Raw genomic sequence first — 24,146 nt, 5'->3', positions numbered from 1 at the left:
ATGGGTGGTGAATAGGTGGATGGTGGAAGAATGATGGAAGATGGATGATGGATGGATGGTTGGGTCAGAAAGGCAGGTTAGATTTAGATCATGGATGGAGACCCAAAACAGTGGAACCTCTCCTTAACGACGGAGAGAAGCCATGCCACAGCTCTGAGCTCTCATCCTGTGCCCATCTCTATGGGCAGAGATGAAGCCACGCTCTCTACAGCGTGCCTCTCCCGAACGCACTCTTTCTCCTTCATTTCTTTGCTTGTGACGCCTCCCCATCACCACCTACTGCACACTAAGTGCCCGCCATGCATCCGTGCCCCTGAAGGGGCATCACCATTCCCTGGTGCGAGGGAATCACCGCCTCTTCTGTTCCTCTCTTACGCCCCTCGCCACATTCTGCCCTCAGTCAGTTTTTTAACGAAAACCCTTTGCTTATTGAGGGCATGTTTGATGTCACCGTGAGTGCTAGGCACTCAACACGTGTAGATTGAGAGAAGCCTGTTATCTTGATGGTGGTTGTTTGTTTCCTAAGTGTTAAATATAGTGTTATCAGTGGGAAGATTTATGGGCTGAACTGATTGCCAGCAGATCATTTTGTTGTAAAGTTAGAACTGAAGAGTGCAGTCGGCACGTCTGAGTACAGGTACCGGTGGCAGGAGGGCTGGGAGTGCCTCTTTGGACCACAGACCTAGTGGGTGGGATGCTCTCCCCATCATGGTGTGAGGGCTTCTTTCATGTGTCCCAGACATCTCAGGCTCCCTGCCTTCCGGACCTCACATGGCTCTCACCGGTCCATGTGTCACCCAGACAGGAAAACGCCCTCTGACCTGTTCTGGTCAGCCAAGAGACTTTTCCCAGAAGTCCCTTTGCTCACACCCCCAGTGTTGAATTGGCCAGAATTATCCACACGCCAATCCCTACAGCAGTCAGTGGTAAGAGGAAGGGATGCCCATGTGATAGCACGTAACCCGGAAGTCAGCTTCCCCCGGAGCACTTTGGGGGGTGGACTACACACTTGAACAACATTGGGGTTCGCTCTGTAAGGAGAAAGAGGGCGGTCAGTTGTGTCTGTTGGCTTTGCCATCCATCTATGCAGGAGGGCTGGGGTAGGGGGAGCTATCCATGGACAACTGTGTCCTCTGTGGCCTCTTTCACCGTGACCCCGAGCACAACCGCTGCCCCTCTGTCCCCAGCGTCCCTTCCCACCAGGCCGTCCTGTCCCCCAGACCCAGGCTGCTTCCTGCCGTCGAGGCGGCTCCTCTGGGTCTGGCTCTCCGTCTCCCAGCAGCGGGCCTCCCTGGTGAAATACTCGCCGTTGCTGACTCCAGGTGGGCAGGCCAGTCTGTATGGGGAGCAGCTCCTTGCCCAGGGTGTCGGGGAGCAAGGTCACACGTCCCGAGCATGACGATGCCGTGATCTCTCCGTGTGCTGGGCACTGCCCCCGCAGCGGTTCCCTGCCCTCACACCACCGCCCTCCCCCACCGCGGGCAGAGGAGCAAACTGCTGGGTCAGCACAGACCTGGGCTCCAGCCGGGGCCTTTATGGGGTGCCACGGCTGCTTCCGGTGCTCAGGCGGGTTTGGCTCCAGCCCTGTCTGTGAGAACTTTCCGCCAATCACATCGTTCTTCTGCCTCTCGCTGCAGCCCCGCCCACCCACACCAGTCTTTGGTCAGTACGATTTCGTGCTCTGGCCTTCTAGTAGCTGACAAGAGAATAGAACAATGATGACCATATACTGTAATAAAAGTGATGTGGCCAGAAAGAGTTATGTGAATGTGGTCTCTCTCTCTCTCTCCCTCTCTCTCTCTCTCTCTCTCTCTCTCTCTCTCACTGATCTGAGAACCCAGAATACTGTATACTAAGTAAGTAAGGGATGGGAAGCGGATATAGCTGGACAGAGGCACAATTCACACCCCAGGTGAGATGGCACTGGAGGGCAGGAGACTTCACCAAGGTGTTCAGAATGGCGAGTGATTTTTAAACTCTGCATTGTTTATTTCTGGAATTTTCCACTTCATATTTTTGACTGTGGCTGAGGGGGTCACTGAAACCTTGGGAAGGGAAGCCACGGCTTAGAGGACTGCTGTATATTGGTGTCGGGTGTGCGATATAATGATTTGATATTTGAGTATATTGCTAAGTGAGCACCACAGTAAGTCTAGGGAGCATCCCTCACCACACATACAGTGTTTCCTTCTTGGATGAGGAACTTTTAGTATCTACTCTCTTAACCACTTTCAAATAGGCAGTCCCATGTCATTAACTGTAGTCACAATGCCGCACATCTCCCTCCCTCCCCCGGGTCTTCCTCATTTTACACCTGGAAATCTGCACCCCTGACCCCTCCACCCATTTCACTCACCTTCTGACTCCATTCCTACTAGCTGGCTATGAGGTTCTCTGTATCTAGGAGGTTTTTCACTTCGTTTTATTTTTTCTTTGATTCCACATGGAAATGTGATCGTATGGTGTTTATCTTTGTCCGATTACTCAGCATCATGCCCTCAAGGTTCATCCAAGGTTCATTCATTCCTTTTTATGGCTAAACTAGAGGCCCGATGCACGGAGATTCGTGCAAGATTGGGCCTTCCTTCCCCTGGCTGCAGGCACCACATTTACTCAGGCCTGGAGCCACCTTTCTGCCTTCGCTCTGCCTGGAGCCACCTTTCCAGTTTCCCACTCTGCCCAGAGGCCCAGAGCAGCTGGGGCGATGTGGGATGCCCCCTCTGTATGCAAACTAACCTGCCATCTTTGTTGGGTTAATTTGCATACTCACTCCTGATTGGCTGGTGAGATGTCACAAAGGTACAGTCAATTTTCATCTTTCTCTTCTATTAGTGTATATTTCTCTTTTATTCCATTGCACATATACATGTCTATATATTTTATTTAACCATTCATCTGTTGATAGGTTGTTTCCATATCTCAACTATTGCTTAGTTTTTTTCTGACTATCAAGATGAGTATTCTTGGTTCTTAAATTTTGGAAAGTACCCAAAACTCTACTGAAGAAAACAAGAGTCTCCCGTAATTCACAGTGGAAACCCAAAGATGGTTTTCATGCATTCCTCTTCCTCCTATCTGCACTCCTAGCTTACATCCATCTATTTTTTTTTTTTTTTTTTACAATATGGAATCAGACTATACCTATGGTTCTGTACCCTAATTTTTGTTCACAAGAATCTGTATTTTCCATGACATCATAAACGCTTTGCGGTGACAGTCGGGCAATTCAGATTAAATGTCTCTATTCACGGGCTCAAAGCCTTCGGGTGGTGTGGGAGGGTCAGCTGGCCAGGGGCCCATTTATAAATAACTGCTATTGCCCATGGCAAATATTGAATTTGATGCAATACTTAAGACATTTTCTAATTTGAAAATATTTTCAACGCAAGCAGTTGCCATTTGCAATTTGTCATGTTGTGAGGATTCTGTGAAGCGAAGTGTTTTGGGATTGGGTGTTTTACTTGGAGCGGTGCACAGGCACAGAAATTCTCATCTCCCCAGAAAGAGATTGGGCTGGAGAGCCGTGCCGACAGGCCTATTCTCGGGAAGATTTATTTTCTCCCTTTTCAGTCTGGGGCTGCTCTGATCTGGAAAGCATGCGTGTCCTCCAGCGTCCACAGATCAAACGGATGGCTCCTTTCCGAAGCAGCGGCTTAAGTTCAGGCTCAGGGATGGTCACTAAACCCGTTCCTCTCTGTTTTGAGCAGAGACAAGCGCTGAGCGATCTGGGAAAACCATTATTACCGGAGCTGGGCCTCTATGGTGAAGAAAACATTTGCACAGTATTTTCTTTGCAAAAGTATACGTGTGCCTCAGGACGCCAGTCCGGGCGGGGCCTCTGCTTCCATCCTGGTTTTTGCTTCATGAGGCGGAGCTTCCCTCAGAGGAATGATGCCCCTCGCAGTCCCCTTTTTTAAGGGAAGGATTTTAGCTTCATTCCCCTTTTGGGATAGTTCAAAAAATGTTTAAGGAATAGGTTTTGTCACTGAACGTCTCGTTCCATGGTCAGCAAACTGCGGCTCGAGAGCCACATGCGGCTCTTTGGCCCCTTGAGTGTGGCTCTTCCACAAAAGAGCCTGGGCGAGTCTATGTTGAAGAAGTGGCGTTAGAAGAAGGTTAAGTTTAAAAACTGTGGCTCTCAAAAAAAATTTCAATCACTGTGCTGTTGATATTTGGGTCTGTTGACTGATGAGTTTGCCAACCACTGGTCTAGTTGATACTTGGTGTTAATATTTGAAAAACAAACAAACAAACAAACAAAACCACACACACAAACCCATAAAACAAACTCAAGGTTTAATGTATTCGCATTCTCTTTTAGGCTGTCCCAAGATCTTTGAAGACCCAGGGAAAGCCGTGTCGACCAAAAGCAAGACAAATGCCTCAGAGAGAAAGAAGATGGTGGAACCCAGGGCAATTGGAGGTAAAATAAAGACCCGGGCAAGCCTCCCCTCCCTCGTTACAGGAAGGTGCAACTGTGTAAACACTTTGTGTTTTTCATATTTGATGTTGGTGGTCCCAACCTACAACGGCCTCTTCTTGGGCCGGTCGGTGTTCTTGGAAGGATTATGTTGACCCATTGAGTCTCCCTCCCAAATCCAACGCCCCTCACCAGCCCCCTGCCTCTCTCCCCGACACACTGCAGAGTTTTGTAAATCCCTGCGTTGTAAGGATTGTAGTCAACACAGCCTCTCCTTCCCCAGCGCCTTCTGCTCTCTTCCCCTCCTCCCAGCAGACTCAGGAGGCTGAGGGCGGTGTGTACAGACCTGGGCTTTATGAAATTTGTGGTTTCCGCCATATTACTAAGTTGGGTTTGAAGTTCTCTTTTAGTAATTTTACCTGCATTCAATGGAAACCTCCTTTCAGGAGGTCCACACAAAGAAGGAGCCTCCGCATTTATTAACCCTGCAAAATTATGTAGTAATAATAATAATAATAATAATGGTGGAAGATTTCAGAATTTTATTTTTAAAAATATATTTTTATTGACTTCAGAGAGGAAGGAAGAGGGAGAGACGGGGAAACATTCATGATGAGAGAGAATCACTGATTGGTTGCCTCCTGCACGCCCCATACTAGGGATGGAGCCCATAACCTGGGCATGTGCCCTGACCGGGAATTGAACCGTGACCTCCTGGTTCATAGGTTGATGCTCAACTCCTGAGCCACGCCAGTCGGGCTGATTTTAGTGTTTTATACGTGACACACGCCCCTTAGCTCATTCCCAGAGGCGGAAGGGGAGGCCTCTGGCTCTTTGGGGCCTGGGTCACCGGGACAAGCATTCCCCAGTGTTCTCGGGATCAAAGGCGGCTGTAAATCCCCCGTGAGCGGAGGGCGGGGACTGGTAGCCTGAGTGTGAGCACCAGCATGTGCGTGGGGAGGACTTGTGCGGAGCGAGCGAGCTGTCCCGGAGAGGGGCCGAACGTACGGAAAGAACATCTGTTCTGAGCGAGGGGCGTGCAGCCCGGAGGAAGGCTGGGGGATGGGTCTCCGGGCCCGACGACCCTCGCAGAGGAGGGCGATTTCCTGGGGACCCGCTGCTCTCCTGAAGAGGCGATCTTGGGGGACTCCGAGGATTCCTGAGCCCAGACGCCCAGCCCCTCCTCCCTGCGCCTCTCCCATTGGTGCGCCTCGAGCATGGGTTATCGTAATGGCGACCCAGTGCCATTTCAAGACGGCGCTCCATTCTTGCTGCATTTCAAAAGCAGATATTATCCCCGGAAAGGGCTTGGGGAGATGGGAGGGAATTGCACGCTTTCCAAGACCAGGGACGTTGTCGGCAGTGAGACGTGAAGCCCAGGGCTCCAAGTCCGCCTCCATCTGGGCAGGGCTCCCCGGAGCCTGCGCGGGCACAGGCCCGGAGCTTAGGAAGGGGTGCAGACGGCCCCGGGGTGGGCGGGGACTTCCAAAGTCCAACGTGCTCACTGTGAGAGACTCTGTCTCATATTTGATCTAACTTCTTTTTTTAATTTTTAAAATATATTTTATTGATTTTTTACAGAGAGGAAGGGAGAGCTAGAAACATTGATGAGAGAGAAACATCGACCAGCTGCCTCCTGCACATCCCCTACTGGGGATGTGCCCTCAACCAAGGTACATGCCCTTGACCGGATTTGAACCTGATGGATGGTGGTGTGTAGGAACTGTGTGTGACGTGGGTTTAGGGTGGGAGGGGCTTGTCACACTGGGATTCACTGGGGATGGAGGTGAGTGATGTTCCCGAGAGAAGCAGTGGGGTCCCCAGTCGCTTCGCGCTCCGCGCTGACCTCCGGGACGCCTTCGGGCACGTGCTTCCCGCAGAGCTGGGCGGTTATTGTTGTTACTATTACTTTTTACCTCGCTTTGTGGTGTTAGCCCTCAGGGAAACGAAAACCCGGGATCGTGGTTGCTCACTGCGCTTCTGTCCCTCTGCCTCCCAGCTGTCTCCGGGGCTGCGCGGACGGTGAAGGAGCGGGCCTCCTGAGGGACATGGTTCAGGCTGTCCCGGACCCAGCAGCTCACATCCAGGTAGGTGCCCCTGCCAGGAGGCCGGTCTCCACGGCGCCGCCCCCCGCAGTGCGTGCCGCGGTCCCCCCACTAAGACGGTGGGGTTCACATAGACGTGGTTGAAAGAAATCCAGGGAAGAACATATCTCATTACACAGGTAACTGATAGGACATGCAGATTTCATTGTTCTTAGCGACGGTTCTCCCGGGCCACAGCCGGGCCACGCGTGTCCACACTGTCCAGGGGGCTGTCACACGCCGTGGCCGGTGGCATCCCTGCACCAGCCCACACGGCCCGCTGAGCTGGGAGCATCCAGCCCTGCCTTTGTGGGCGGCCGCTGACCTCTGGGTCAGTGCAGGGAACACCTCCATCTCTGAGGCACTGCCTGGGTCCCCGGGAGGAGACCAGCGGGCCACACGTGGGTCTCCGTGGGCAGACGTTGTTCTGTGTGGGCACAGGGACCCTCGGTGGCTCTCCCTGTCGCACCGGCCCGGCACTCATCCACCGACGGCGTTTCCCCGCGGCCCTGGAGGTGAGAGAGGACAGAAGTGAGGCATGTGCAGCGGCAGGTCCCTGGGAGGAAGCCGCCCACTCCTCTCAGTCCCACTCGCACATGCACACGCACGCACACACACACGCACACACACACATGCACACGCACACATATGCACATGCCCTCGCAGGGAGAGGCTCGGCGAGGAAATGAGGCGATGGGTGGAGTAACTGCTGTGGGAAGTGGGGGCCGGAGCCTGTTCCCCAGGAGGCTGTCTCCCCGGTGCTGCTCAGCTCAGCTGGCCCCACGGGCCACACCCTCCCTGCGGGGCCCAGTCTTCACGCTCCCCACCCGATCCCTCTCCCCGAGGGGCCTGGTCACGTTCACGCATTTATGTTCTTTGCCTAAAACACGGATTGGAAATGGAAAGTGGTTTGTCATGGAAAGGAGGGCTTATGAGATTGAAAAATGTATCTTTTTTTTTTTTTGGACTAACATGTACAATGCCTTCCAAAACATCACATACACACATGGTGAAGACATATCTGCGGGAGTGTGACGAACCGGGACCCTGTGTAACGTACACCCTTACCCGTGTGATTTCTTGGGAGATGGAATTGGAAGTAATAGGAGTGGCAATTCATCCTTTGGGTTTTGTGGGTGTTTGTGAAACTTCAGAAAGAGGGGCGGTCCGGATTGCTGAGGATTCTAAGTTTTGAGCAGGGGGAGAGAGGGAGGCTGCAATCTGATTTCTGTGGGACATTTTATGGGGGCATGGCAGTTCTGCCTGCCAAGGTGCAAGTGGGAAACCTCTTGTGGGTGTTAAGCTGTCTTCCGAAATCTCTGAAACTTACCCGGTAAGTGACCAAGTTACACACAGAATGGGGCGAGGGGGGTGCCTGCAGAAAAGCTTTTTTATTTTTTATTTTTTTTTTTTTAAGAGTCTGTTGATGAAGCTGCCAGATGCAAATGCGAGCTCCTGGGAAGGTGACATGAGAAATACCTTCCACAGTTCAGTGGAGGCGGGTCAATAACCGAAATCTGTTGTGATTGGCTTTTTGCTCCTAATCACCCAGAAGGAACAGGCGGGGTCGGTGAGGAACCAGTGCAGGTGTCTAGAAGGGAATCCATGGCGTCCAGACAGCCTTCTTGGTGAGAAGGATGGTGTGTACAGACCCAGGCGGTGTGTACAAATCTGAGCGTCATGGCCTCCGACCACGTGTTCACGGGGACCGCCCGGCTCTGACCTCAGGAAGGGGCCGTGTTTCCGCTCTGCTCCATCGCACCATCACCGTATGGGTTAGCATAAATAAGTGGAGGAGGATTTTGAAAAAGGATCACCTTGAGAGTTTTTAAAAAATAAAATTCAGCTCGGGTTGCTTATGTGTGTTTTGAAGGCGAGCCGGCGGGTGAGAGCTGCGTGGCTAACGGCGGACGGTAGCTCTGGTCAGAGAGAAGTAAAGGTGTTGGTTTTCTTCGTGAATCTCTCCGGCTCTGTCTGGTTGGAATGTAAATAATTATTCCTGGTTTTGTTTTAGGTCTATGGAATTGGTGTCTTTGACAACCAGCTTAGGAAAACAGACTGCCTTTCTGTATTTCCTTAAAAATCTCTGATTTGGGGCCCTAGCCAGTTTGGCTCAGTGGATAGAGCATCAGCCTGTGGACCAGAGGGTCCTGGGTTCGATTCCGGTCACGGGCACCTCCCCAGCCCAGGGCCCTGGTCAGGGCTCATGCAGGAGGCAATCGATGTGTTTCTCTCATAACCATGTTTCTCTCTATTTTTCCTTCTCTCTCCTGCTCTCTCTCAAAATCAGTGGGGGAAAAAAAATAGACTCGGGTGAGGATTAACACAGAAATAAAAATACTGAGCTCCCTGACGGGGGGAGTCTCTCAGGAGCCCGCTGTGGGCTGAGAAGTCGCTGGCCGGTGGAGGCGGCGGCCTGTACTGGCGGGAGGAATCTCACAAATAGCGCTGGAATGGCCCACTTGCCCGTTAGTGTAAATAGTGGGCGGCTCTGCCTTCGGCTCATTTCCCCTGAAAAGGACTTCAGTTCCCCACACGGTGACCTAACCATGCAGGTGTGCGGCGGGGCCGGGGGGGGGGGGGGCAGCCACAAAGGCGGAGTGTCCTTCGCTGGCCTGTCCGCCCGCTATTGGGGGAGGAAGGGGGGGAGGGGAGAAACCTTTTGCATGAGGGCAATGTATTCTGCATAATTTACCGCCGCACTTTCTGCCAGAACAAACACGAAACGCTAGAGCAATTGCATAATAGCGGGTGATATTACTAAGGCGCGCCGTTAGCCTCCTCTTAGGTAATCGCCGTCGAGGGGGAGAAGGAAGAAGAGGGAAAGTTCTGGAAAGCACTTGACAGCAACAGGGTCGGGACTTCCCAAGAAGTCGATGGCCCGGCTGAGCTCTTTGCCCCCCCTGATCGCTCTGGAAGTGACAGCAAGCGTTTCTGGCTGTAAAAGGTGTTAGACGAAAACGCTGCTTGCGTTTCATAGAAGGAAGGGTTTGAAAGGGCTTTTAGAAGCAGCCCGACGTGAAGTGCAAGGTCACCAGGAGGCCTGAGAGTCCCGGGGGTGAGCAGGAGCACAGAGCACACGACGCAGATGCCAACCCCGGGAGGGCTCCAGCCTGATCCGGGTGAGGGGCTCGGCCATGCTCCTGGCCCTTCCTGGCCTAGGCCTGCTCCCCGCTCCCCTCTCTCTGCTCCCCGCTCCCTGCCCCCCGCTCCCCGCGCCTACCTGGCTGACAGAAGGCCGTTGAGCAGCAGGCGTTTCGACTGAGTTTGCAGATCTGATTTACAGTCCCTTTGCTCCGCAGGAAGTTAGAAAGTTTATCCTTTGAGGATGTGCTCAGCGGGTCCAGAGACCGGAGCTTCCCCCCAAAGTCTGTGCGCTGTGAGGATGACGTAGCCCTGGATCCGCGGCCTGATTCTTCCTTCATAACTCGGCTTTGATCGGCGTCCAGCGGGTACACACCCCGCATGCCTGCGATCGGGCTGGCTGCCGGGGGCTGCCCCGTGTCTCTCTCTGCAGGGCAGTGGCCCTCAGCAGAGGAGAGCAAACTCCAAACAGCCCTACAGCGTGTGCGTGTGGCTTTTATGATCAGAATAAGAGGATTGTCTGAAAATATCAAAGCGTTTGATAGGACACAACAGGAGGGGCTTCTGGCAGCGGGCGGTGTGCCCGGGGCTAGGCTGGAGCTGGGCTCCCCTGTCTGTCCCTGCTGGCTCCCCGTGGCCTCGGGCTGTGCTCCGGGTGCCTGCACCCAGGCTCAGTGCCTGCTCCCCGGCCTGCTGCCCGCCCCCTGCAATGGTGACCCCTCCTTAACGTTCAGAGACGCTGGTGTGCAGGGAGGCGCCAGCTGTCCCGGGAGCTGCAGGCTGGGCCGGAGGCGAGCTGTCCCTTTCCGGGAGAGGGGCTGTAGTTGTGTGCAGTTGGCTTACACACCCACCAGCCTTCGGCCCAGAGGTGGCTCTCAAACAGCCTGCGCCTCGGCTCAGAAATGCAGATTCCTGGGCTCCCCCAACTTTTCTTCAGAAAGTTTGGGGTGGACTTAGGGACCTGCATTTTCACAAGTGCCAGAGGGTTCTCTGTGAACCTTGCTTAGATGACGAATAGCAATAATTTTTTTAAGTGAGTACATGAAAGAGTTTTTATTTATTTATATTTTATTGATTTTTTACAGAGAGGAAGGGAGAGAGAGATAGAGAGCTAGAAACGTTGATGAGAGAGAAACATTGACCAGCTGCCTCTTGCACACTCCCTACCGGGGATGTGCCCGCAACCAACATACATGCCCTTGACCGGAATCGAACCTGGGACGTTTCAGTCTGCAGACCGATGCTCTACTGCTGAGCCAAACTGGTTTCGGCCAAATAACAATAATTTTTAAAAAAATGATTTGTTATTGATTTTTTTTTAAAGAGGAGAAGGGAGAGGGAGAGAGGGAGAGGGAGAGAAACATCAGTGTGAGAGTGAAACATTGGTTGGCTGCCTCCTGCCTGCCCCATTCTGGGACCAAGCCAGTAACCCCTAACCTGGGCATGCGCCCACTGGAAATCAAGACAGCAGCCAACAGAGCCGCACCTAACTCTCTTTAAAAACGTGCCTTTGTTGTTGGAAGTATTATAGCTGTCCCTATTTCCCCTCTCATATATGTATATGTATGTGTATGTGTATATAGATGTACATGGTTTATTTTTTAGAGCAGTTTGACTCCCGTATGCCTGTTCCCATGCACACACCACAGCCCCCACCATGGGCACCATCACACCGGGTGGCCGATCTGCTCACGGGCGGTGAACCCATGTTGACACGTCAGCGTTGCCCGGACTCCGTGTTACCAGCGGGCTCAGCTCTGTGCTGTGTGCTCTGTGGGTTCAGATTAACGTGTAATGGTGTACATGTCTCACACAGAGCCGTTGCCCTGCCCCAACATCCTCCGAGGTCCAACCACGCCTTCCTCCAGCCCCGGCAGCCCCGGATCTCCTGCTCACAGCCTCGCCCTCCTGTGGCGTGGACTAGGGATCTAGTCTCCTCTCAGGCAGACCAGCGGCTCCCTGGGGCGGGGCGGCTGCAGAGCTGGGCTCCCAGGGCCCTGTGCTGCTGGCCTGGAGGCCAGTCCCCAGCCAGGCTGCAAAGCCACGGCTTCCAGACTGCGGGCCACGGCCCACTGGGGGAGGAGGTCAAGGCCAACGTGAACCAGAGGCGGAGGAGAGGGGCGGGAGAGAATGGAAATGACCCCGGTGCATCCCAGGTGGAATGGATGCCTATTACTTGCTTTCATGCGTGTATGTGTGTTACCGGGTTGTGACATGTGACATGTGACATGTGACATGTGCCTTCCTCCTCTGGGTGCACGGAGCAGACAGCGCTCGGGGTTTCTGAGGAGGAAGGGACAAGGGGGCAGCATCCCCACGTCTCATCCTGAGGAGCCGCGGGCTCGGGGGCGTGCACTCGCACATGTGTCTCCCCGCGTTGGGCTGCGCTGACTCTGGCGGCCAGATGTTGGGAGTTATCCAGAGCAGGGACTGTAAATAGCAGAGAAAGTCTTTTTTTTTTTTTTTAATTTTAAAGATCAAATTCCAGGGTTACATTAAAACCTCGGGGTGTGTTTTGCTTAATTGAGAGTCCACGTTACTTTGGAGCATGCACTTTGGAAAAAGTAAACACATCTCACCGAAGCACGGCTCTTAATGTTTGCACGGCTCTGGGTGGAATTTTCTGGAAAGCGCTGTTCGTTTGCATTGCACGTTTACTGCTAATATGCCGCTATTATCAATATCCAAAAATAAACAATAACACCCGTTTATACGGGCCTCCAAATTAGTCCCATAAACTTTTACGATATGGCGCTGGGGAGCCAGCTGGGCGTGGGGCTGAAGAACATGTAACTCTAACCGTGCGACTCTCGGTCCTTTGTTTTAAAGGCCACGTTTAAAAGGGGCGATGCCGAAAACCTTTGTAGTGGAGATTGAGAGTCACCATGCCAACGTTTGTGCTTCATGTAAAAGCGAAAAACAAGTCAAGTGTTTTCATGACGTGTGTTGTTTGAAAAAGCCCCCAAGTCAAATACTCACTTTTCATTGATTGTGTGGAGGCAAGGGTGTGTAAGCTGAGCGGCCTCATGGCGCATTGCAGAACCGACAGCTGGGACCGGAGGGGGTGGCCGCTTTCTGCTTGGCTGTCGGGGGAGGGGTCCTGGAGGAAGCATTGAGGTTGGGGTTTGGGTTGAGGGTTTAGGGCTGGGTTAGGGTCGCTAGTAGACATTAGCCATGAACAAAGACAGCAGGAAGGAGCACAGACCCAAAGAGAGTATTTTATCTTCTGACTAACGTGAGCCTCGCACTTCTGTTCTTATGTCTGAGCCTTGAGAAATGGAAAATCCACATAGAGCCAATCCAAAGACTTAAAGAGTCCCGTGACTTGATTCCTAAAAACTGAAATGAAAACAAACACATCTCGTTGACCTCAGAGGTACCTGGTGCACGAAGATGGCTGTGATTTAGAAACGAGGACACAAAGGGTTTTTTGTTGTTGTTTTCCCCGAGGTTTGCTGAGATGAGATTGGTATTCCACACCATGGAAGTGTGCGGTCACGTGATCTGATAAACGGATGTCTTGGGAAGTGATGGCCACAATTGGGTTAGTTAACATCTCCATCGCCTCACCTTACCCATTTATTTTCTGTGGTGAAAACATGGAAAATGTGCTCTTTTAGCAACTTGCGCCTCCGGCATATAGCATCGTCCACTGAGGACAGCCTCCCCTGACGGCCTGACGTGGGACCCTGCCTGCGCCCCCTCGTCCTTCCGTCCCTGCTGCCCAGCCAGCCCAGGACTCACTGCTCTCATGTCGCGAAGTGTGTGCCCCCGAGCGGACTCTCCCGTGCCCCGCCCCAGCCCACCCTGTCCGCTCTGTTCCTGCCAGTGTGGTTCTTAGGCTCCACATTTAAGTGAGATTATACACTAGTTGTCTTCCTCTGTCTGACTTATGGCACTCAGCACTATGCCTTTCTTTTAAAATGCATTTTCCAAAACTAAAAATAGATGTCTTAGAAAACCTCCGGATTGATGCTAATTCATGGCATAAATCAACCGTGGGTTTGCCAGGGTCTGCTGTTCTTTCGGCATCACACACGCTTTTAGCTTTACCTGAAAACGTGGAATAGTATGTTCCCTGCCATTGTTTGTCACTGTGACCGGAGCAGTGTTTTCGCCATCGGAGCACTCCCTGAAGACTGAGCGCTAGGGTGCTGGCTGGCTGCCTTAGAAGTGCCCAGTAGCACCGTGGCTCATCGGAGTGATAGGACATTGTATTTTCCAGGACTGGTCTTCACGTCGGGGTGGGGACAAAACTTGGCACTGATATTGGTCTCAGGAGCGTTGTGTTAGGGTCCCTGGGAAGCAGGTGCTGAGGGAATTAGGAATACACGAGGTTTATTGGAGGGAGTGTAGGGGGTTCCTGTGGACGATGTAAAATGAGGGGGGAGCAGGACTGAGGGGAGAGAGCCCCAGGCTGGGTACAAATCAGACAGTTTGACCAACCCACCGGGACCCCTGGAGCAGGGATTGGCGTGGAAGGTCCAGCGCTGGGAGAGGGGCCGAGCTCTCCCCACGCCCTCGTGTTCAGTATGGCCGGGTGTTGGGGTGAGGCAGAGCCAGAGCTGAGCAGCCGGAGGTGTCTCGGGTCCATGCACAAGTTTTATGGTTACATCCTAACCATAAAACCATGTTCCCCCAGGGGGTTCGGACATACGCTCCATGAAGTTTTCTAGTTTCCACCGGGTTTCACTCCGACGGGGCCTCCTCCAGGCTGAAGCTAGAGGGGGTCAGGAAGACTGTGTCAGGGCTGGAAGGAGGCACCCCAGGCCTCCAGGCCACACTGGGGTGTAGGGATCTGTGAGCATCAGTGACCAAAGACAGAGCAGCTGTAGAAAAAGCTAATGTGTCTGAAACACGGTCCAATGTTTAACAACTTAGAAGAGCTGGGACTTTAACCAAAGAGAACAGAGTGATAATTTAGGTGTAAAAGCCCTGACCATGCAGACTACATCCTAACCCCCGGGGGGGACGTGCCTCGGGACAAGCTCCCTGCACCCTCAGGAGACTCTCAGCATGTTCTAAGCATGTCCGTGGGGGCCACCCAACACCCTGGCACCGTCTTCCTGGGCTAGGACGATGGGTGCCCCACCCCTGCGCGCTCACCTCCCTTCTTTGCTCCTAAACACACAGAATGAGCAGGGATCGGGACACGGGCAGCGAGGGTCCTTGTGCATCAACAAGTGAACGGAACTTTTTAACGTTCTGTATGACTTGGAACTGTTTTATTATTGGGAGTTGGCACCTGGCTTCTTAGATTTCATTGCACCATGTTCTCCACTTTTTCTCTGAACTGTGGGAGGGTGTTAAGCTCCAGAGTTGTGGTTAAAGACTGTTGGCCGAAGCCCTCATTCCCCAAAGAAGCACCAGCCTGGCCCGCCTATGAACCCGGAGGCCATGGTTCGATTCCCAGGCAGGACACCTGCCGAGGTTGTGGGCTCCATCCCCAGTGTGGGGTGTGTAGGAGGCAGCCGATCCATGGTTCTCTCTCATCGTTGATGCTTCTATTTCTCCCTCCCTTTTTCTCCCTCCCTGAGAAAATAAAATTTTAAAATAAAAGAGGTACCAGACTCTGGGGTAGGAGGATAAGCTTAGGGATTGCCCCACAGCTGGCCTGGTGACCTCAGCCCTTCGCTGATTTCAAGGGTCCAGGGGAGGCAGGGAGGACAGGAGGAGCATGAGCAGGTGAGGTGGGGAGGGGGTAGACCACTCCCTTCTCCCGCACTGAGGTTCCTCGGCTGGCGCAGTCAGAACCCGGGAGACAGGAAGCCTTAAGCTGAGTAGGAGACTGGCGTTTGTTCTAAGCATGTGTACTCGCCCCGCTGTGCATTTCTGTGCGTGTGTGTTACGTTCTTGACAGCAGATCACAAAGGTGCTTATTGCTAGGGGAGTAATGGTGAAGATCTCGCCTTTGTTTTTCTTCTATTTACTGTAGGGACTCTCTTCCAGGTGCCTAATATGGCATCTTTCCCATTTGAAGGCAAGTTCCCTTCTGTTGTATGGGGATATACTTACTACCCTCTTCGTTCTAGTGAGCTGATGGATGGTTATGAATATCATACACAGTGAAACATGTATTGGTTGCCAGCCACGCATATCTTGGGCCACGCCACATCCATCCTCTCCCGTCACTAACCTGACTCCAAATATTTTCCCAAGAAAAAACCCATAGCCGCACAGGTGGGGAGCTGGGTAACAATGGGAAATCAGGACGTTTGAGGTCCAGAGGTGGCCGGAAATCATGACTTTCATGTCACCCTGTGAGCTGACTCAGAAGCTGTCCGGGGTGGACTGGGCTGGCGGCGATGGGAATTCCCTGCGAGTCACGTCTTAGACGCCCTCTTCCAGCACCGAGGAGCTCAGAGGAAATTACAAGAAGCAATTCCACAGGCAGCAGGATGCCTGCGACAAGCACATCACCTCCTGGGCCTGAAAGAGGAATATTGTTCCTAATGGTTGTCAGCTGGGCTGAGAACCCGTCCTCAGACCACCCACATACAGGAAATCAGCCATCTCGGATTCATTTAGCCGGGCACTAGGAATAGTTCTTGGAATAGACGCCATTCTTCTTCTTCTCAGTGGGACTGGAGGAAGCACAGGACAGTCCTTACTGCGTAGTGTGCATGGCTCTGTGGTGGACAGGAAAGGGTCTGTAATTCTATCTAGAAATAATCTCCACTGATACTTCATTGTAATCTCTCTCCTTTTCCCTTCACGTCTGTAGGTGCAGTTGATGTGTCGGTGGGATATTAGGGGGTAGAAGGTGACCAAAGGGATATGACTAGGGGTGGGGGAGAGTAAAGAGCTGAAATCGAAGGACATTTGGAGGGATGTCTGGTCTGGAGATTAGAGGCTTTGGGGAGCATGATAAACAGTTTAGATATGATAGTGTTTAAGGCAAATTTCATCTGCTCTTTGTAAACCCAGACGAGGACAGACCTAGTTAGTGGGAACCCACAGAGAGGGGATTTCAGCTCCATTGAGGGTTCACTGCTCTCCAGTTGGCCATCCACCTGTGGAACTGGCTAGGGTTTGTTTTGTTTTTAATTGATTTTAGGAAGAGAGATGGGGGTTAGGGGGTAGAAGGGGAAGAGAAACACGGATTGGTTGCCTCCAGTCGGCGCCCTGACAGGGAATAGAACTGGAAACCTTTCGGTGTACTGAGCCTCCGGCCAGGGCAGGCACTAGGTGTGAAGGATGGGATTTCCACCACAGGAAGTTCAGGTAGAAACTCTGACCACCTGTTAGGTGGGGTCTATGTGAGGATTTTATCTGAAGAATCTCAGGCGGCAAAAACACATTAAAAAGAAACTTTTAACAGTTTTAAGCTGGTAACAGCCAGTTTGCTGAAATAGGACACGTCTTCTACTCCTGTGGACTGTTTTCCTTGTTTGTAAGATACCTTGACTTCTCCCAGTGTCCCTTCACTTGCTGTTTGCTCACTCCTTCGGTACTCCTGGCGCAGGTCGGACAGCCTTAGACCAGTGGTCGGCAAACTCATTAGTCTATGGAGCCAAATACCAACAGGACGACGATTGACATTTCTTTTGAGAGCGGAAAACTGACTTCTGTGCACGAGCCACGAAGTTTCAGTCACACTGTACGTGCACGCCCGCACGTGGTATTTTGTGGAAGAGCCACACTCGAGGGGGCAAAGAGCCGCATGTGGCTCACGGACCGCAGTTTGCCGACCACTGCCTTTGACAAATGCGTGCTAGTCATGCATCAGACGGACCAGATAAGTAGTTCGTCTGCTGCTCACAAAACCACCTCTCTATTTTTAGACATGGGTTACTCCAGAAACAGCAGGAACACATTAAGCGACAGAATAACTAAGGTTTTAAGGGCGTGTTTTAAAGACCCTCGAAACCCAATCGTTATAAACAGTGAAGCCCGTCACGGTGATGATGTCATGTGTCCCGTAAACATCTTCTAGCCTTTGGAAAATCACAGCCGACCCACCGGTAGGGTTCACAAACAGCCCATGGAGAACTCTCCTATATAATAAAAGGCTAACATGCAAATCAACTGAACAGCAGAATTACCGGTCGCTATGATGGGCACTGACCACCAGGGGGCAGACGCTCAATACAGGAGCTGCCCTCTGGTGGTCAGTTTGCTCCCACGAAGCTGGGCTCATGGCTGGTGAGCAGAGCAGCAGTGGGACCCCTCGGCAGACATCCCTTGGAGGCAGTGCTAAGGATCCCTCGGCAGACATCCCCCAAGGTGTCCTGGACTGCGAGTGGGTGCCAGCTAGGCTGAGGGATCACCCTCCTTCCCCACCCCACCCCCACCCCCAAATTCCCAGTGTACGAATGTCGTGCCCTGGGCCTCTAGTACCTATAAGAAAAATCAGTAAGTTGAGTAATTTCTGTAGAAACATCACAGGCCATCTTGATGGGTTGAGACACGAAGAGAGAGAATGGGGGTGCACAGTGATCTTGCTTGGAAGCCATTGCTATGGTGGGCGCCTGTTTTTAAGAAACATGATGCGAATTCGACTTGGGGTTGCTCTCGTTTTGCTGTTAAGTGGGCCGCAAATGATATATTTGACTCAAGGCAGATTTTAAATCGGTTTGAAGTAAAACTTCGTAGGGGATAAGTTGGATGGTGTTTGCATCTCAGTGATTCACAGAGTAAATTACAAATTGCTCAAGATTCTATTTAAGCCCGACTATTGCCTTACGATGCATGCCACGTCTGCTTTCCCAGACCGTGCTAGCAGCGGGCGGAGCATCTCAGGCCCGAGTGACGGGACAGCGGTGGCTCCGGGGGTCTGCGTGCCCCGGCCTTCCCGCCACCACGGGGAGCGCCCTGAGCGCAGGGTAAGGACGGGAGGTGGGCCGGGGGACCAGGCTCAGCAGCCCGCCCCCATGCTCCGAGTTTCCTGGGATCGCCCCAATGGTTGCGGGCTCTCACTCCCGCCATGTGGCTGGGTAATCCGGGCTTCTCTTCAAATTCGATTTGAACGAAGCGCCGTAAGCAGAAACACATGGGCGTGTAAAAGCCAGCATCAGAGCGCTCGCAGGCAATAAAGGAGCCAGAGGATTTACAATCGGACGGCATCTTCCACCCAGATGGGCTCCGAGGCTCGGGAGCCGCCTGCAAAGGCGAGATGGGCCTTCGGTGAGCTTTCCGCGCTGGGCGTCCAGGCAGTGAGACTGGATGTGCACAGAGCAGCTGGAGGTGCCGGAGGGAGGGAGGGAAGGAGGGAGGCAGAGCCGATGCGTCCGTGCAAATCCCGCTGTGCTGGTGGACCGGGCCACAGATGGCCTCCTGGCTGCCCCTCCTCAGCTACCTCCTTCGTCCTCACCATTGAGCCACCCACCACATCACCGCCACACGCCTTCGCCCTTACAGCTTAGAGGCCGGTTAGCAGCTGCCCCGTGGCTGATGGTTGATGGAGGCAGATGGAGCTGACCTTCACCGGAGGCGCCGGCTCCTGGGCTCCTGGGAAGGGCTGGATGGAGATGACGAGGGATGAGGGGAGGCTCCGGGAGGCGGGTCTACAGGTGTGGCCATGTCTCAGGGCAGCTGAGCCTCAGAGGACCTGAGCCCTGAGTGGGCCTCGCTCAGAGGAGGCTGTTTCATTCCATGGCAGTGGAGGGTAGTGTGTGTCCTCCTCAGTGTCTCCCACTGCATTCTGGGAGAGTCCGTCTGTGTCAGGAGAGTGAGAGGGATTAAGTAATCCACTCCCCTTGGGCTTAGAGTTTACTTATGATTTTATTTAAATACTAGAGGCCCAGGGCATGACATTCATGCATTCAGGGAAGGGGTCTCCCAGCCTGGATTGCAAGAGGGTGCAGGCCAGGCTGAGGGACCCCACCAGTGCACAATTGGGGCTGGGAAGGAATGTGGGAGGTTGGACAGCAGGAGGGACCGCAGGAGGGCTCCAGGGCCTGTCTGGCCTGTCTTGCTCAGTCCTGATTGGCTGGACCCCAGCACTAAGCTAACCTACTAGTCAGAGCCTACCCCCTGGGGGTCAGTGCACATCATAGTGACTGGTCAACAGGTTAACCACCTGCCCCCTGGTGGTAAGTGCCTGTCATAGCAAGCAGTTGAGCTGCCTTAGCATATCATTAGCATATTACACTTTGATTGGTTGAGTGGCCAACCTGACGACTGGACACTTAGCATATTTGGCTTTTATTATATAGGATGCCTTCCAGCTAAGGGCAGCATGTAAGCAGGAAACACAGGGCTGTGGGGAGGGAGATGGGGACTGACCGCTACCCGGGGTGGGGGACTTTGTTTCTGCCAAGGCCATTGGGGTATTTATAACGTCATTCGAGGGCCACGCACAGTCATCGCCTTAAAAATCAGCCCTTAATTAACGCACCCCTAAAGCCTTGGCAGGGCCACACCAGATGATTTCGAGGGCCTTCTACGGCCTGCAGGCCAGACGTTCCCCGCCCCTGGAAAGGGTACAAGTATCCTTTTGGGGGTGACAAGAAGGTTCCAGAGCTAGACTGAGGTTGGTCGCACTGGGGTGGATGTGTACGTGCCCTGAATGGCCCCCTTTAGAACGGCTTTGTCACGTGAATGTGCCCTCCGTTAGAAAATGGCGGTCGGAAGGTGGATAATTTGTGGGATGTCTGACCCCAGGGGCTTGCGGTGTGACTTGTGCACGGGACCTGGAGTCGAAAGAGACGTGGAGAGGCTGCTCTGAGGACCTCCCCTTCCTCCTCCCCATCCCCAACTCCTTGGGATGGGAGCAGGTGCTGGCATTCCCAGGTGTCCTGGGTCTGGGGAGCCCCTTGCTGAGCGTGCCTGGGGCAAAGAGCGGCCTCAGGGGGAGGGGAGGGGAGGCAGCTGCCGCCATGGGCCGGTGGTGCTCTGAGGGTGCCCGCCAGAAAGCCCGTAATGATTCCTAACCGTCTCCACTTCTCACCTGCTCGCCTCATTCATTGATTTCTCTCTGCTCTCTCCCTGCTTAAAATAACCCGGTGGTTATTTCCTGAAGCAGCGCTGCCCAATAGAAATGGGACGTCAGCCGCATCAGCAAGTTCACTTTTTCTGGTAGCCACCTTTACAGAAGGAAGAGGGAGAGAAGGGCGGTGACATTAATCACATCTCTCCTGTGAACACTTTCTCTAAAAAGCCCCTGCCTGCGACGTCCATTCTATCCCAAGAGCCTTTCCAGGGCCGATGGGTATGGAAGCCATCCGGGAGAGGTGTCACTCTCTCTTTGTCGGGCTCAGCCTTCGCAGTCAGCGCCCGTCCCCTCACGGCGTCTCTCGGTTTGGACCAGCCACCTGCCGCGCGGTCGGAGGCCACATGCGGCCGTGGCTGCCGTGGGGACCATGCAGGTCTGGAAGTGACCGGTTTTGCTGTGTGCTGTGCTCTGTGGGCCCAGCACATGCTCAGGGAGCGGAGAGGCAGGCGCAGAGGGAGGCCCATCCTGGCACAGCAGGAAGGAGCCCCCGCTTCGGGCTCCGGCCCCGGGGGAAGGGCTGTGCCCATGGGAAAGGGGCTCGGTCTGCTGTGAGAGACCAGACGGTGACCCTGGAGACTGCAGCCGCTGTCCTGGCGGGCAGCCCGTCACAGTGCAGCTGGGACAAGAGCCACACCGAGACCCCCTTCAGCCCCAGAGGCGGACCTGCGGGATTACACATTAATTCTGTGTTTAAGGAACTGTTTTCTGCAGCAGTTGCGCCATTTTACTTTCCCACCAACAGTGCGCGGGGCTCCCATGTCCCCACACCCTCGCCGACACTGGCCGTTTTCTGCCTTTGGTGGCCGTCCTCATGGCTGCGAGGCACGAAGCCCTCTTTAAGGTCAGCGAGTGAAGCCGTGGAGAGCCGCCTGCTTGTCTTCAGTCTGGCGGTGACTTTTAAGAAATCGTTCTCTGAAACAGACTCTATTTCGAAGTTGAAGAACTCTTTGAATCAGTGTTGCTCTGGCAATAGCAACTTGGATGAGACGCCCAAACCCACCTCCTCTCCCAAACCTTAAAGAAAAGTAGTAGGCCCTAGCCAGTGTGGCTCAGTGGGTAGTGTCGGCCCTTGGACCGAAGGACACGTACCTCGGTTGTAGGCTCAATCCCTGGCCCTGGTTGGGCGAGTGCGGGAGGCAACCAATCGAAGTGTCTCTCTTTCTCTGCCTCTCACTCTCCCTTCCACTCTAAATCAATGGAAAAATGAGGACTATCAAACAAACAAACAAAAGATGGAGGAGGAGGAGGAGAAGAAAGGTAGTAGAAATTGTTTTTAAAAAAATGACAAATAGGTCTTCCGTCAGCAGTGACTGACAGCCATGCAGAGGCTAGGGTTAGCAGGCGGGGCAGCCGGAGATGGTGGGCAGCGGGTGGCGATCAGAAGGACCCTGCGGGGAGATGGAGGGCAGAGGACGGCGATCACAAGGACCCTGCTGGGAGATGGTGGGCAGAGGACGGCGATCACAAGGACCCTGCGGGGAGATGGTGGGCAGAGGGTGGCGATCACAAGGACCCTGCGGGGAGATGGTGGGCAGAGGGTGGCGATCACAAGGACCCTGCGGGGAGATGGTGGGCAGAGGACGGCGATCACAAGGACCCTGCGGGGAGATGGTGGGCAGCGGGTGGCGATCAGACGGGACCCTGTGGGGAGATGGTGGGCAGAGGACGGCGATCACAAGGACCCTGCGGGGAGATGGTGGGCAGCGGGTGGCGATCAGAAGGGCCCTGTGGGGAGATGGTGGGCAGAGGGTGGCGATCACAAGGACCCTGCGGGGAGATGGTGGGCAGAGGGTGGCGATCACAAGGACCCTGCGGGGAGATGGTGGGCAGAGGGTGCCGATCACAAGGACCCTGTGGGGAGATGGTGGGCAGCGGGTGGCGATCAGACGGGACCCTGTGGGGAGATGGTGGGCAGCGGGTGGCGATCACAAGGGCCCTGTGGGGAGATGGTGGGCAGTGGGTGGCGATCAGACGGGACCCTGTGGGGAGATGGTGGGCAGAGGACGGCGATCACAAGGACCCTGCGGGGAGATGGTGGGCAGAGGACGGCGATCACAAGGACCCTGCGGGGAGATGGTGGGCAGAGGACGGCGATCACAAGGACCCTGTGGGGAGATGGTGGGCAGAGGACGGCGATCAGATGGGACCCTGCAGGGAGATGGTGGGCAGAGGACGGCGATCAGAAGGACCCTGCGGGGAGATGGTGGGCAGAGGACGGCGATCACAAGGACCCTGTGGGGAGATGGTGGGCAGAGGACGGCGATCACAAGGACCCTGCGGGGAGATGGTGGGCAGCGGGTGGCGATCAGTAGGACCCTGTGGGGAGATGGTGGGCAGAGGACGGCGATCACAAGGCCCCTGTGGGGAGATGGTGGGCAGAGGACGGCGATCACAAGGACCCTGCGGGGAGATGGTGGGCAGCGGGTGGCGATCAGAAGGGCCCTGTGGGGAGATGGTGGGCAGAGGGTGGCGATCACAAGGACCCTGCGGGGAGATGGTGGGCAGAGGGTGGCGATCACAAGGACCCTGCGGGGAGATGGTGGGCAGAGGACGGCGATCACAAGGACCCTGTGGGGAGATGGTGGGCAGCGGGTGGCGATCAGACGGGACCCTGTGGGGAGATGGTGGGCAGCGGGTGGCGATCACAAGGGCCCTGTGGGGAGATGGTGGGCAGCGGGTGGCGATCAGACGGGACCCTGTGGGGAGATGGTGGGCAGAGGACGGCGATCACAAGGACCCTGCGGGGAGATGGTGGGCAGAGGACGGCGATCACAAGGACCCTGCGGGGAGATGGTGGGCAGAGGACGGCGATCACAAGGACCCTGTGGGGAGATGGTGGGCAGAGGACGGCGATCAGACGGGACCCTGCAGGGAGATGGTGGGCAGAGGGTGGCGATCAGAAGGACCCTGTGGGGAGATGGTGGGCAGAGGACGGCGATCACAAGGCCCCTGTGGGGAGATGGTGGGCAGAGGACGGCGATCACAAGGACCCTGCGGGGAGATGGTGGGCAGAGGACGGCGATCACAAGGCCCCTGTGGGGAGATGGTGGGCAGAGGACGGCGATCAGAAGGACCCTGCGGGGAGATGGTGGGCAGAGGACGGCGATCACAAGGACCCTGCGGGGAGATGGTGGGCAGAGGACGGCGATCACAAGGACCCTGTGGGGAGATGGTGGGCAGGGACAACGATCAGAAGGACCCTGTGGGGAGATGGTGGGCAGAGGACGGCGATCACAAGGACCCTGTGGGGAGATGGTGGGCAGCGGGTGGCGATCAGAAGGACCCTGTGGGGAGATGGTGGGCAGAGGGTGGCGATCAGAAGGACCCTGTGGGGAGATGGTGGGCAGAGGGTGGCGATCAGAAGGACCCTGTGGGGAGATGGTGGGCAGAGGACAGCGATCAGAAGGACCCTGTGGGGAGATGGTGGGCAGAGGGTGGCGATCAGAAGGACCCTGTGGGGAGATGGTGGGCAGAGGACGGCGATCAGAAGGGACCCTGCGGGGCTGTCTGTCCTGGGAAGCGCTGGAGGGAAGGAGCTGTCCAGCAGAGGAGAGGCCACTTAGCAAGGCCGATGTGCACATGATGTGCTAGGACTCTGTTGCAGCACAAGCAGAAGGGAAGT

At 54.5% G+C, this 24,146-nt stretch overlaps 1 protein-coding gene across 5 annotated transcripts in view; it reads left to right on the top strand.

Annotated features, from left to right (window-relative positions):
* The window catches only part of ERG (ETS transcription factor ERG), a 197,010-nt gene that overhangs the window by 54,044 nt on the left and 118,820 nt on the right, over positions 1 to 24,146 (top strand). For all 5 annotated transcript variants that reach the window (XM_045585239.1, XM_045585241.1, XM_036446663.2 and 2 more), the window contains exons 2-3: positions 4,322 to 4,423; positions 6,420 to 6,507. In XM_045585239.1, the coding sequence (XP_045441195.1) occupies positions 6,469 to 6,507 (39 nt within the window). In that variant the 5' untranslated portion in view covers positions 4,322 to 4,423; positions 6,420 to 6,468. The remainder of the gene's footprint in view (positions 1 to 4,321; positions 4,424 to 6,419; positions 6,508 to 24,146) is intronic.

Source organism: Pipistrellus kuhlii, unplaced genomic scaffold (genome assembly GCF_014108245.1).
Source record: "Pipistrellus kuhlii isolate mPipKuh1 unplaced genomic scaffold, mPipKuh1.p scaffold_m20_p_2, whole genome shotgun sequence".
In the NCBI taxonomy this organism is placed as follows: Eukaryota; Metazoa; Chordata; class Mammalia; order Chiroptera; family Vespertilionidae; genus Pipistrellus; species Pipistrellus kuhlii.
This window is presented reverse-complemented; position numbering and strand designations above follow the sequence as displayed.